The sequence below is a fragment of the Poecilia reticulata genome, chromosome 17 (genome assembly GCF_904066995.2).
Source record: "Poecilia reticulata chromosome 17, P_reticulata-male-v2, whole genome shotgun sequence".
Classification (NCBI taxonomy): Eukaryota; Metazoa; Chordata; class Actinopteri; order Cyprinodontiformes; family Poeciliidae; genus Poecilia; species Poecilia reticulata.
The window spans coordinates 11,636,425-11,649,886 of NC_088846.1; the positions used below are offsets into that span (position 1 = coordinate 11,636,425).

Here is a 13,462-nt window from a genome sequence, read left to right on the forward strand (position 1 = left end):
GCTGACTTATATTTGTCTCTATTTACTGATACAATAGAATATAAGTAATGATCAAATAGAAACCCACAGATGAACACATCTGAACAAAGAAATAAGTGCTAGTACTGCTACTGCGATTACTACTACAACTAATGGTACCACCACCATCATCATCATCATCATCATCATCATCATCATCATCATCATTATTATTATTATTATTATTATTATTATTATTATTATTATTATTATTATTATTATTATTATTATTATTATTATTATTGTTGTTGTTGTTGTTGTTGTTGTTCATTCTCAAAATCTCTTTGTTAAAGTTCCAACCAGGTCCCTCAGGTTTAATCTCAGCCACGTTCTGATAACAACAAAAAATGTGCAAACAATTCCTGCACCATAGAGTCTTTTGTATTTCTTTGGCACTGACTCTGCATTAGGAGTTTGTCCAGTTGATCTTGGGTATCTTTATTAATGCTTCCCAAATCTTCACTTGCAATTGCCGCAGCTCAAGTTTTTGTATCCCACATACACGTGACTTCTGTCTCAACATCTTTGTTCTTTGTCATCTTCATCATATTTTGTTGTTCTTGTCATGGAATGTCTGATCCGTTTGCAGAGATGGTACAATCTGTAGGGATGGTCATGCCCCACATTAGGACATGAACCCCATCGTCAACCAGTTTCTCAGTCCTCTGCTTGTACCACTTCTCCGTTGCACCTACATTCATTCTCTGCCACAAACTCTTTTGGTGCCAATATTTTATTTGATTAATGGTCTTCTAATGTGTCTTATAAGCACAAAAATACAGACATTTGTGCAAAAGAACAAGAGCTGAATATACTCAAATACACTTGTTTGATAATAATAATAATAATAATAATAATAATAATAATAATAATAATAATAATAATAATAATAATAATAATCCATCCATCCATCCATTTTCTTCCGCTTATCCGGGGTCGGGTCGCGGGGGCAGCAGCTTCAGAAGGGAGGCCCAGACTTCCCTCTCCCCAGCCACTTCTTCCAGCTCCTCCGGGGGAATCCCAAGGCGTTCCCAGGCCAGCCGAGAGACGTAATCCCTCCAGCGTGTCCTGGGTCTTCCCCGAGGCCTCCTCCCGGTGGGACGTGCCCGGAACACCTCACCAGGGAGGCGTCCAGGAGGCATCCTTACCAGATGCCCGAGCCACCTCAACTGGCTCCTCTCGACGTGGAGGAGCAGCGGCTCTACTCTGAGTCCCTCCCGGATGACCGAGCTTCTCACCCTATCTCTAAGGGAGAGCCCAGCCACCCTGCGGAGGAAACCCATTTCGGCCGCTTGTACCCGTGATCTCGTTCTTTCGGTCATGAAAGAAAAAAGAAATAATAATAATAATAATAATAATAATAATAGTAAATTACACCTACATATTGTTTTTCTAACGTTCAAACTTATAATGTCACACACATTAATTTAACATTGTTGCAGCAATTATGTTAAAACAACAGAGAAAATTTTGATTAATTGATTAGTTGCATAATTAGTTGCATAATTGCAACACAATCACGGTGTTTTTAAAGTGAGTACCTAATTTATAGCTCCATTCTTCAGAACCATGGACAGTTCCTTCCCTGATGTTTAACGTTTCCCCACAAGGGGTCGCACTTTTGACTGTTTTAAACTGCGGAACCTTTAACCGTTTACTTCACAGAGCAGGGGGAGTGGAATAACAGTTACACGCCGACCAAATGTGAAAATTGAAGGTAACAAACCGATGAAGGCTTTTGCTATGATATGATGTGTGGGTTGTAATATAGAGCTGTTTTGTATTTTATTATCGCAGTATTTAAATGGTTCAAATGTCGCATAGGGCACTGCTCTCGATCAGCTAATCCGGGTGTTGCTTCCTTGCATCTCAATGTCAAATCGGTGTTTACCAGAGTGTTGTTGTTTTATAACTTTTAACATCTTAAACTCAATACATTAGAATATCACCGAAAAGCACTTTGTTTTAGTATTATTAAGTCATCAAAAATCCTGAATTAGCAAAGCAGTTCCAGATTATCAAAGTACCACCATCTTTAGAATAATTCTTGTTTGTTGGCTACTTAGAAGGTTCAACACTCTTCCATGTTTTCTGCACTTGTGAATAATTGGTCTCACGTGATCAGAAAGAATTAAAAATGTCTTTCCAAACTTTTCTTTACTGATAGATGTCACCTGATTTGTTTCTGATCTGTTTTTAAATTTCCTCAGATATGGGCATTACGTGCTGCTATTTCAGACCTTTCCCTCTGCTTCATATTGTTTGACAGATTCTATTTCAATGAGATTTTTTTTTTACTTGTTAAAAAAGGGCCAGGTTGATTTGTGGAGTATTTTTTATGTTTTATGGTTTAAATCAGCTGCTTTTGTATTTAAAAATGCGTTGGATGATCTGAAACACTTGTGTGACAAAAAAAAGCAAAAACTCAGGGGTTGAACTGCACCTCTAAATGTTGCACCTGATCATAACTTTCTAAATCGGCTTGGTTTTGCAAAAAGCTCTTTTCAAAACTTTCAGCCATTTCTCATGGCGGTACTAAACTATTTGCTTCAAACTCCTGCTTTTAAATGAGCCGAGGACTCGTTGATCATAGTTACGCCCATAGGAACACTGTTTAAACTTGTAAACTGTACAGAAAATGAATGAGATTACCAATATGTTCATCTTAATGTGATTAAGTACGACTTATTCACTCAGAACAACTTGTAAATACAGAATACCTTTTAGTTCTTTCTCTCAATTTCACTGAAAAGTTTGGAATAAGACTTTCCTCTGCTTTCCTCTCAGGTTACTCTGAGACCAGCAGTGTGAGCGAGTCAACCAGGATGGCCTCCTGCCGCGCTCCACTGGTTTTATTAGCCTGCGGCTCTTTTAATCCAATCACCAATCAGCATATGCGGCTATTTGAGCTGGCCAGGGACCACATGCACAGCACAGGTCAGGTCCGAACATAACAGACACAGCGTCTGCCATCTGTGTTTTTGCTTGGCATTAAAGCTATCCCCTTAGCGTCAAAGCAGCTAGATCATTAGACTGACAAGTGAATGTAATGTGATTTGGTTGCTTGCAGATCAACAGAACTGTTCAGACTTACTTATTGTTCTCACCAAAGTAGTTATTTAAAGCTTTGGTTACAAAATTTATCCATTCATCCATTATCCAACACGCTTATTCCGGGTGGAGCTGTGAGGGTGCTGGCAAGAGGCGGTGTACACTTTTAACAGGTCGCCGGTCCATCATAGAGCGACACAGACACAGTCATGTTTTTGGACAGTGGGAGGAAACCGGAGTACCCGGAGAGAACCCACACATGCACAGGGAGAACATGCAAACTCCATGCAGGAAGACCCCGGGCCGGGAATCAAACCCAGGACCTTCTTGTTGCCAGGCACCAGTGCTACCGACTGCGCCACTGAGCAGCCCTGGGTTGTAAAATAATTTTTTCAAATTAACCTCTTCTCAACTACGTAATCCAAAGAGTTGAATGTCTAGTGTGAAGAAATTGGTACATAAGAAATAAGCTTAGCGATCCGTTATTTAACTAGGATTATAGTCTGCACCTCAAGTAGCCGGTCCAAACCTTCTGCAATGCCGCACACAAGCTTATAGGAAGCAGTGCAGAATCTACCTAAAAGCACCTGTTCAGAGACTGCATGGGTCTCTGTACACGGTGCTCAAAAAGCCGAAACATTTTTGCATTTTTGTCATTTTATGGAGATTTTATGTCATGAACTCCAGCCAACACAGATCAGTGCATAACTGTGAACTGGAAGGAAAATGATATATGCTTTGCAAAAGTTATTGGGAAGCAAAAAAAAAAAAACAGTCCAGCTGTGTCTGATGTAATCTCAGTAAATAAATCTGTTTTAGGAAGTTCTAACATGGAACTGAACAAACACTTATAATTTACTAAAATTCTTCTACATCTGTGTCGCCTTTGTTGTGTATAAAAGGGGTTTTGTTAATAAAGACTGCTGTATCCTGTTTGTCGATACATATCTGCATACAGACAGCATGTCATGCATACCCGATGAGCTGGAACCTGCTTTTGTTAACGATATTACTGAAGGATCATTAGATCTTTGTGACATCATAAATACAACCTAGCTCCATTTTTTTAATATGGAAGCAGGATTTAGCTACATTTTCATAATGCCAGCATCATACAAAGCATAAATCATTTTATATATGTACAACACATCACAGCAGAAGTGTTAGTAAGAACAAGAAGAAAAACAACTGATGTTAACATTTATAAATCTTTCCCATGTAGCAGCTTTAGTAGCAGTAAAATACAGCTGGGTTGGTCACAAGGTGACAGCATTGTTATACTTAACGGTGATATCGTCCCTGTGCTGGTTCCTTTGTGAATGTATGCGTAGTGCACATTATAGTTTCCATGAACACACATCCTGGAGGACACAGGACATACAGGAGGGACTATGTTTCTACATCAGAGAACACCTTACATACAGGATAGTTGGATGGATGGATGATTAATGCGCTTTCATGCTTTTCTTTGACCATTTATTTCTGATTTGCCTTAAAGTGCAACGCATATTCCTTTTTGTTTGTGCCACAGTTGCATTGCAGTCCAGATTTTTTTTTTTCAAAAACAAAGTAATGCTACAAGGCCTGAGCTATGAAGCACGGCACAGCATAGATCGATTAAGTCATGGGCAAGCACTCGTATCACCGAGTTATAATAAAAGCGAGTCATATTTAAATGTCAGATCTAATGAAACATTCAGGATACAACCTCATAATCTCCATGAGGATACTTTATCTTCTGAATAATGTTCTTTTTCTTTATTGACTGTCATGACCTGGAAAAAAAACGGCTTTAATAATCTCCCTCCTCAGGCCGGTTCGAGGTGGTGGGGGGCATCGTGTCTCCAGTGAGTGACGGATATGGAAAGCAAGGCCTGGTCCCTGCGAAGCATCGGATTTCTATGGCTAAACTGGCCCTTCAGAGCTCTAACTGGGTCACGGTTGATGAATGGGAGAGCCAGCAGCCAGACTGGACGGAGACAGTGGTCACTATGAGGTATAAAACACATTTACTGTACGGCTTAAAAACGGCCACGTTTGGGAAAAGCAGACTGAGAAGTGGGGAGGGGAGCAAAAATGCAGTTTCTTTGGGTTTAACCTGCTGTGGTGCGTGCAGAAATGCATATCTGGACGGTAGATGGATTACTTGAGTAAAATACAAAGAAGCAACCAAAGCACTGCGGTGAAGAGGAGTCGAAAACAACAGAATCATACGAATAACTAAGGGAGACAAGCGAGCCGTCTCCGGTAGAAATCACAGAGGAGTATGCATCCACTACAACGGTTAACGGCAACATGTATCTGGCAGAAAGAGAGGAGCTTAACTAGTGCGGGGGATAATGAGGTGAGTGGATAGAAGTTAAGTAAATGAGGACCAGGGAACAAATGTTGCTGGGTTCATGGTGAGGTTAGCTGAGGATAAGAGAAAGTGATGTGAGAAAACCAAGCTCCAATCAAGCAGAGCCACAATTCAGTTCACTCCAATTCAGTTCTAATTGTAATAGAATTTAAAGCACAAATTGATAAAACATTATCTGTCTACAGTCCAACAGGAAACAGCGACTGGGGACTGAGGAGGACAGAGTAGATACGCAAAACGTACAGAAGCTTGAGTCCAAAAGTGCTTTCGAGTTTGTGGCAGCAGTAACCTCATTAGTGGCCACACACTGAAGCGAAACTGAAAAATGCAGAGCATGCTCCTGGATTTTGTCATGTTACAACCACAAACCTCAATACGTTTAACTGATGTTCCGTGTGAATACGTAAAGTTGACATGTAGAACTGGAGGAAAAGCCGTTAAAAGGATGCAAAAGACTTGAGACTGTATAGCAAGAAAATGACCCTAAACATACAGTAAGAACTACAAAAACAATGGTTTAGATTAACGGATGTGATAGAATGATCAATACTTGCACACTGGCTGAGCTTTCACCGCATCATTTCCTTTACGCTTCGCAGTAAATCGCTTCCTTGAGAGTCCGATGACATACGTCGAATCGTGATTCCAGCGTGGCAAAAATATAAGGAGCTTAAAGTTTATGAACAACTTTCCGAGCCACCGTTCATCATCGTACGTGAGACGCCGTTTAAACGTAATTACTAATTAATTTGTTGGCGTGATCTCGGTTTATTGCAAGCAACATATTTTGAATCGCATTTTAATTCGAAAGCAGCTATTATAGTTTTACTGCTGTACTAATGGGCTTTACGAGGGAGATGATGTCAGCCCTTCACCACATCAGCAGTTTTCTACCGCTGTCGCTGCTCCTGAGATGCAGGTTTACTGTCTGAATGGCCGCTAGGCTGAACTTGATTTCCTATGGAGTGAAAACAAGGTCCCAGGCTGTTAAGTTCATTGTTTCTCTCTCAAGATTGCTAAACTGGTTACCTTTTGTTGCTAAAGCAATTTGTTTTCCCTGGGTGAGGTGCTTCATTGCTGTAAGGACGCAAGATATCTTTTGTTCATATTATTGTAATTCTTTGCACACTCGTCCCCAAAATCTAAGATTGTAAAACTTTTCTTGGTGCATCTGGGTAAATCTAGATCCTTTATTATCAGACTTCCAGATTGCAAAGGAAATATTCAGGGAAAATGTTTGTATATTTTGTTTTTGTTATATGGAATGCTGCTGCATGGTTTTTGCAGTTCATATTTATTGCTCATTTTTAGTGTTTGTTGGTGATATGTTCATGGCTTATATAACAATCTAGTGAGCTTAGGTTGTGTTTTTTCTTTTACATGTGCAAAAGAAATCAACCCTTGATCAAAGTACTCACCATTGAAAGCTCAGAATACAAAGCTTACACACAAAAAATGTGTTTGATCTTTTACGGATATCTTCTTTTCCACTTTTTTGCAAATTTTTCAGATCACACAACAGATTTTAATATCCAAGAAAAATAATCTAAGTGAATAGAAATTTTCAAACGATTACTTTGTTTAAGACGGGAATCTATACTAACCTTTCCATAAGTGCAAAAGTGTAATTGCTCGTACTTGTCATAAATTAATTGTGATTAACCATATATTTTAGCTGGCTAAGTTCAATTTTACTTGCCACACGCAGGCTGGATTTCCATCGGATCTGCAGTAACAAGAAATCTGCTAAACAGAACCTACTTGAAGTAGGCTAAACAGGCAATTATTAAACAAGCTATTGACATTTGTGAATAAAAGTCATTTCTATGGCTTTGGGACTCCAGTAATCTACATTGAGAGCCATTATGCGCTTATTATCAGAAATGAAGTGGACCGTTGTCGTGGCGCCGTACGGAGGCCGCGTCACACCACACGCACACCAAACGTTCAGGAACAACTTTACTTGAAAACATCTGAATTTGACATTCATCTGTTCCTGTTCCTGAGCTGGTCAATGATATTCCATTAATGTTTAGTTTGAGTAAACTCCGACATGTATATGTATACACACAAACCTAGATTTCTTTTGTGTCTTTGTTCACCAGGTATCATCATGGGCAGATTCTGAAAGAATATGAGCAAAGCGCAGGAAGGCACAGCAACACCAGTGGGAACTTTGCTTCTCCATCAAGTAAGACTCCTGAGTAACTGGGGAAATGAAAATGACTGAAATAGGTATTTTCTAAAAAAAAAAAAAACAAATGCCTTTTTTAGAATTAAAAGTCTATGTTCATGACTTTGTTCAAACCTTAAATATTTTGAATATCTTATAAACTGTCATCAATTTTTTTATTTTATTTATTTATTTATTTATTTATTTATTTATTTATTTTTGCACATTATTGCCCTTGGACAAATTTTTCTTCCTATGATTGCTGATCATCTCCATCTCAAGGTCTTTGAGTAACAGCACTTGGGTTGTGCTGTTACTTTTAAATATCTGCTTTTTAAAAATCTGGCCAATCACCGTTCATTCAACACTTGAAAAGAGGGACCACTATTTAGTGATGTACGCGGTAGGATGGTTTGTGTAGATTTATTCCTAAAATAAGTAAAACAGTATTTAGAAAATTGACTTTAATATATTCTCAGGTCGTCTTTGCAATGGAATATCCCGCTAGTTGCAGGTTTATCATAAAAATTGTACGAATGATTCATGTATTAATATGAAGGGGTCTGAGATGAGGTAATGTTCTGCTGTTAACTCATTATAAGATGACTGCTGTAACAGATGTTTGTGTTGGATTCAACACCAAACTGCAGTTTCACAACAATGACAAGATTTTTGTGTCAAGCTGTCGTGTAACGATACCGTTTCCCTCTCCTCTAAGGCCCGTTCCCCCAGCTGAAGCTGCTGTGCGGAGCCGATTTCCTTTCCAGCTTCAAGACCCCGGGCCTGTGGCTGGAGGACCACGTGGAGGAGTTGGTCCAACGCTTCGGCCTCGTCTGCGTCAGCAGAGGGAGTCTGCAGCCCGAGCGGGCGGTGCACGAGTCGGACACGCTCTTCCGCCACAGGCGGAACGTTTTCCTGGTGAGGGAGTGGGTGAGGAACGAGACGAGCGCCACGGAGATCCGTCGGGCGCTGAGACGGCACCTTAGCGTGAAGTACCTGATCCCAGATTCTGTGATAGAGTACATTCGCCAGCACGAGCTCTACACGGAGGACAGCGAGAGGAGAAACGAGGGCACGGCGCTCAGGCCGCTTATCAAACAGGCACATCAGCCGATAAAGAGTCTGGACGACTGATAAAGCAAACTAAGCTCCCATCCATCAGCCCTTCGTGGAGGATGAAGGATTCGTTGACTTTAATGCGAGGCCGGTTCGCACAACGTGAAGCCGTCTGCAAAACAGCACATCTGGACTGGCTCCAGTGTCTTTTAATGCATGCAAATAAATAATACGTTGTAATAACAGAGACTTACATTTATGGTCACTTTATTTTTTATAAGGTTTTGCTGACTTTCCCCATCTTATTTCCTCCTCATATTATGCCATAAAATGGAATAAAATCTTTATATTTGAAGCATTTTTTAAAATGTTTTTGCTTTGTATTTCTCATCACTCTCAACCTCACACTCCACCTACATAATAACTAAGAACATTGTTTAATTGACTGCTTTACAAAAGTCATCTTCAGTAGTTTCAATACAGGGTACACCCTGGACAGATCACCTGTCCATGACAGGGGCACACAAGACGAACTACAACACACACACACAGACACACACTTATACAATACAGGCAATCCCCATATCGAAACGCCCCGTGTCGGTATTCAAACACAGGACATTCTTGCTGCAAGGTAACAACGCAAACCACAGTTCAACAGAGCAGCCCACATATTTTATAGCCTTAAGAAAAACACTCATCAGAGAGTAACTCTATATAGGTGGAGATAAATGTTGTGTAACTGTAGCTCAAACAAACCGACGCCACAATGAATATGTGCTGCGATCAAAGCTAAAGCAATCTATTATCACTGTAATGACACAAAAAAAAAAACAAGCTTTCCTTGTTAAGTTAAAATAAACACATCTTAAATTGTACATTTACGGATTGTTCCTCATTGGTGGTTGAAATAATCCCCCCTTAGTTTCACTGCAGAGTGATTTTGCACTAATAACTTTCATGTTGTAGCCTCATCTGCTTGTTAAGCAGAATATAAACTGGTCGACTGGAGCGTGTTTTTACGGAAGCGCATTGCTATCACGCAGGAAAAAAAAATTCGAGCGCTATCACTGTAATGTTCTCGTCAAGAGTGTATCAACTCTGACTAAACATCGAGTTAAACCACAGCAAATGATGAGAGGGAGACGTGAAGTAAGGTTGACCATTTACTGTTTGCTTCCTCTTTACATGCTGCGGTGAAAACTGCAGACAAAATGAACACAAAACAATACAAAACTTAGTTCTGTGAGCAAACCTGACATACAGACCATAAATTTAACATAAATATGTGCTCTGCAGTCAACTGAAATGTACCATGAGCGGTCAAATGAAAAAACATCAGTCACAATAATGACACATTAGCATTTTAACAAAATAATATCTGGCACATCTTAAGTTGCATATATCTTAACATAAACATCACTTACAGCATTGCTTCAGCTGAGCTTTCCCGTGGATGACAAAGGATTAAATGCCGAAGACAAAACAACATCTAGCCATGCTTGCTGCAGCTCTAAAAAAAACCCCCAGGAAACGACTGAACAGGAAGTCAGACACCGACAATACAATGGCACTTCAAAACAAAAGCCTTCAAATCCACTACAGCCACAAACAACCAAAAATGCCATCAAACACACTACATTCACATAATATCAAAGATAAATGCTGTAAAACAGCACACTCCCCGTCTGACCTCTGTGAGGTCACTCTGCCTTTTTATCATGAAACTTTAGTCCATAGATCATTCATTAGGCAGAAGCAAAACGACCTCTGTGATAGGTCTAAGGTACGTTTTTGGGTTGCCATCCTCTGCTGTTGTGACCTCGACCTTTCTTACGTATCCATCTTGTCCTGGAAATGTAGCAGTGATCCTCGCCAGTGGCCAGCAGTTGCGAGGAGCTTGCTTGTCTTTCAGAAGGACTAAGTCTCCTATTTGCAAGTTTCTTTTGGGTACTGTCCATTTTGAACGTTGTTGTAAAGTCGGCAGGTACTCTCGTCTCCAACGAGTCCAAAATTGATTTGCTAATGCTTGTACTTGTCTCCACTGCCTTGTAAACAAGTCTTTCTCAGGAAAGTTACCAGGAGGTGGAGGGACTCCAGACTTTTGAGTAAGAAGCATTGCAGGTGACAGGATGAAAGGATTGTCTGGATCTGCAGAAACAGGCATTAAGGGACGGGCATTGATAATGGCAGTAACTTCCGACATTAGAGTACACAGGACTTCGTGAGTCAAAGAGATGTTTTGCCGGAGCAGAATAGCATCCAAAATCCTCCTTGCCACACCAATCATACGCTCCCATGAACCCCCCATGTGAGAGGCGTGAGGCGGATTGAATTCCCAGACGCATTCCTGATCAGTGAGGTATTTTTGCATTTTTGTGTCCATCTGTAGCTCCTTGCAAGCCCCAATAAAGTTTGTGCCACAATCAGATCTGAGCTGTTTGGCTGGTCCTCTCAATGCAAAAAACCGTCTCAAAGCATTAATGCTGCTAGATGTGTCCAATGATTCTATTAGTTCAATGTGGACAGCTCTTGAAGTCATGCAACTGAAAAGCATTGCCCATCGTTTTGACTCCGAGTGCCCTCCTCGAGTGCGCCTTGCCGTCACAGACCAGGGCCCGAAAACATCCACACCTACATAGGTAAAAGGAGGACATACTTTAAGTCGCTCTGGTGGTAAATCCGCCATCTGTTGTTCTTCCATCTTCCCACGTAGTTTACGACAAGTTATACACTTATGGATAAGTGATTTTACAAGAGACTTGCCTCCTAATATCCACAAGCCACCTGCTCTTATGGCTCCTTCAGTTAGATGACGACCTTGGTGTTGAACCTGTTCATGGTAATGTCTTGATAGAAGGAATGACACATGATCATTTTTAGGTAGGACTACAGGATTCTTCTCTGCAGGTGTCAGTTCTGAGTACTTCAGCCTGCCCCCAACACAAATCAGGTCATCCTCTAAGACTGGTCTTAGCTTCTGCAAAGGGCTATTTACAGACACAGTTTCCTTAGCCAGTAGAGCTGACCTTTCTTTTGCAAAACCTTCTGCTTGCACTGCTTTTAGGATGACTTTTTTGGCTTGAGCTATTTCTTCAGCAGAACGGTGTAAATTGCATTTATGCCAACCTACACACTCATTCCTGTGGTTGGACTGCTTCAATGATTTCACCATGTGGATCAAATATGCAACTCCTCTCAACAAGGAGCTAAAAGATGAAAACCGTTTGAAGCGATCTGTAGAAAGGGTTGCCTTTTCTGTAACAGTAGAATAGGTCTGAACTTGTGGTCTGATTTCACTGTCCTTTTGTGGTTCGATCAAGTCAAACCTCTGACCTGTATATTGCTTGCCTTCAGATGATTGATAAAGAAACGAGGGTCCGGTGAACCATGAAGTCTGTGCTAATTTTGATGGAGGCACAGACCGTGATGCATGGTCAGCTGGATTCTCATCTGTGCACACATAGTTCCACTGAGTTGGCCTTGTGGATTGGTGAATCCGCATCACTCTATTGTGGACATAGACATAGAATCGCCTTGACTGATTGCATATGTAGCCAAGAACAACTTTACTGTCAGTATAGAACTTGACTTCATCTATTTTCACATCCAACTCTTCTTGAATGAGATCTGACATTTCTACAGCCAAGACTGCAGCACACAGTTCAAGCCTGGGGATTGTAGGCTCAGACTGAGGGGCAAGTTTAGCCTTGGCCATAACAAAACCCACCTCAATTTGTCCTTCTTCTTGAACTGCTCTCAGGTAAGCTACAGCCCCAATAGCCTTATTTGATGCATCAGAGAACACGTGCAATTCAGTCTTTACCACTGAACTGAGTGAGGTCTGAGTGTACATCCGAGGAACATGTAGCTGCTTCAGGTCTTGTAGTGAATCCCTCCAGGATTCCCATTTTTCACGTTTTTCTTCTGGTAGTGGGTTATCCCATTCAGTCTGTTCAGTAGCTAGTTCTCTCAGAAGAGCTCTTCCGCAGATGGTGATGGGTGCCAGTAACCCCATGGGATCAAAAATACTGTTAACAGTAGAGAGAACTCCTCGACGAGTGAACGGTTTGATTGTAGTAGATGCTGAGAAAGTGAACATGTCAGTCGTGATCTCCCAAAGAAGACCCAAGCTGCGCTGAGTGGGTGTAGCTTCTTGTTCAAGGTCTAGGTCTTTGGTCGGTGGAGCACAGTCCTCTGGAGGAAAAGCTTCTGTGACTGACTGACTGTTTGACACAAACTTGTGTAGGCGGATGTTTGACTCAGCTAGTGAGTTTTTTGTCCGTTGCAGGAGGTCAATCGCCTCAGTCTCCGATGGCACAGACATTAAACCGTCATCCACATAGAAATGCCTTTCTACAAAGTTGATGGTATCAGCACCAAACTTCTGCGCTCCCTCTCTGATGGCTCTCCGTAGCCCGTATATAGCCACAGCAGGAGATGGCTTGTTACCAAAAACATGGACCTTCATTCTATATTCCACTACTTCCTTGTTGACGTCGTTGTCTTTGTGCCATAAGAAACGGAGAAAATTGCGGTGGTCTTCATGCACTTGGAAACAATAAAACATTTGTTGGATGTCTGCTATTATTGCAATCTTTTCCTTCCTAAAGCGTAACAGTACGCCAAGAAGAGCATTATTCAGATCAGGCCCTGAGAGAAGTACATCATTGAGGGAGATTCCCAAGTACTGGGCACTGGAGTCAAAAACCACCCTGATGTTGTTGGGTTTTTGTGGATGATACACGCCAAACGTGGGGAGGTACCAACATTCTTCTCCCTCTTTCAACGGTGGAGCTAACTCT

The 13,462-nt window shown here is 41.1% G+C and overlaps 1 protein-coding gene and 1 long non-coding RNA gene across 2 annotated transcripts; one reads left to right on the forward strand and one right to left on the reverse strand.

The window, feature by feature from the left end:
* The first annotated feature begins 1,612 nt into the window (after positions 1 to 1,612).
* Positions 1,613 to 9,012, forward strand: nmnat3 (nicotinamide nucleotide adenylyltransferase 3). Its single transcript, XM_008433681.3, has 5 exons — positions 1,613 to 1,735; positions 2,806 to 2,955; positions 4,882 to 5,065; positions 7,534 to 7,619; positions 8,320 to 9,012. Exons 2-5 carry the CDS (start codon positions 2,844 to 2,846, stop codon positions 8,733 to 8,735), a joined length of 798 nt encoding a protein of 265 aa, XP_008431903.2. The 5' UTR covers positions 1,613 to 1,735; positions 2,806 to 2,843; the 3' UTR covers positions 8,736 to 9,012.
* Positions 9,013 to 9,810: 798 nt separating this feature from the next.
* Positions 9,811 to 10,391, reverse strand: LOC145548045 (uncharacterized). The gene is made up of 2 exons (XR_014084332.1): positions 10,085 to 10,391; positions 9,811 to 9,860 (listed from the first exon to the last, which is right to left on the reverse strand). It is a non-coding gene; the product is annotated as an uncharacterized LOC145548045 (long non-coding RNA).
* Between the last annotated feature and the right edge of the window lie 3,071 nt (positions 10,392 to 13,462).

Excerpts from the sequence above, each read along its gene's own strand:
- nmnat3 (XM_008433681.3), top strand. The coding sequence starts at position 2,844 with ATGGCCTCCTGCCGCGCTCCACTGGTTTTATTAGCCTGCGGCTCTTTT. Across the intron at positions 2,956-4,881 it reads GGACCACATGCACAGCACAG|GCCGGTTCGAGGTGGTGGGG; the intron begins GTCAGGTCCGAA and ends CTCCCTCCTCAG. Across the intron at positions 7,620-8,319 it reads GAACTTTGCTTCTCCATCAA|GCCCGTTCCCCCAGCTGAAG; the intron begins GTAAGACTCCTG and ends CTCTCCTCTAAG.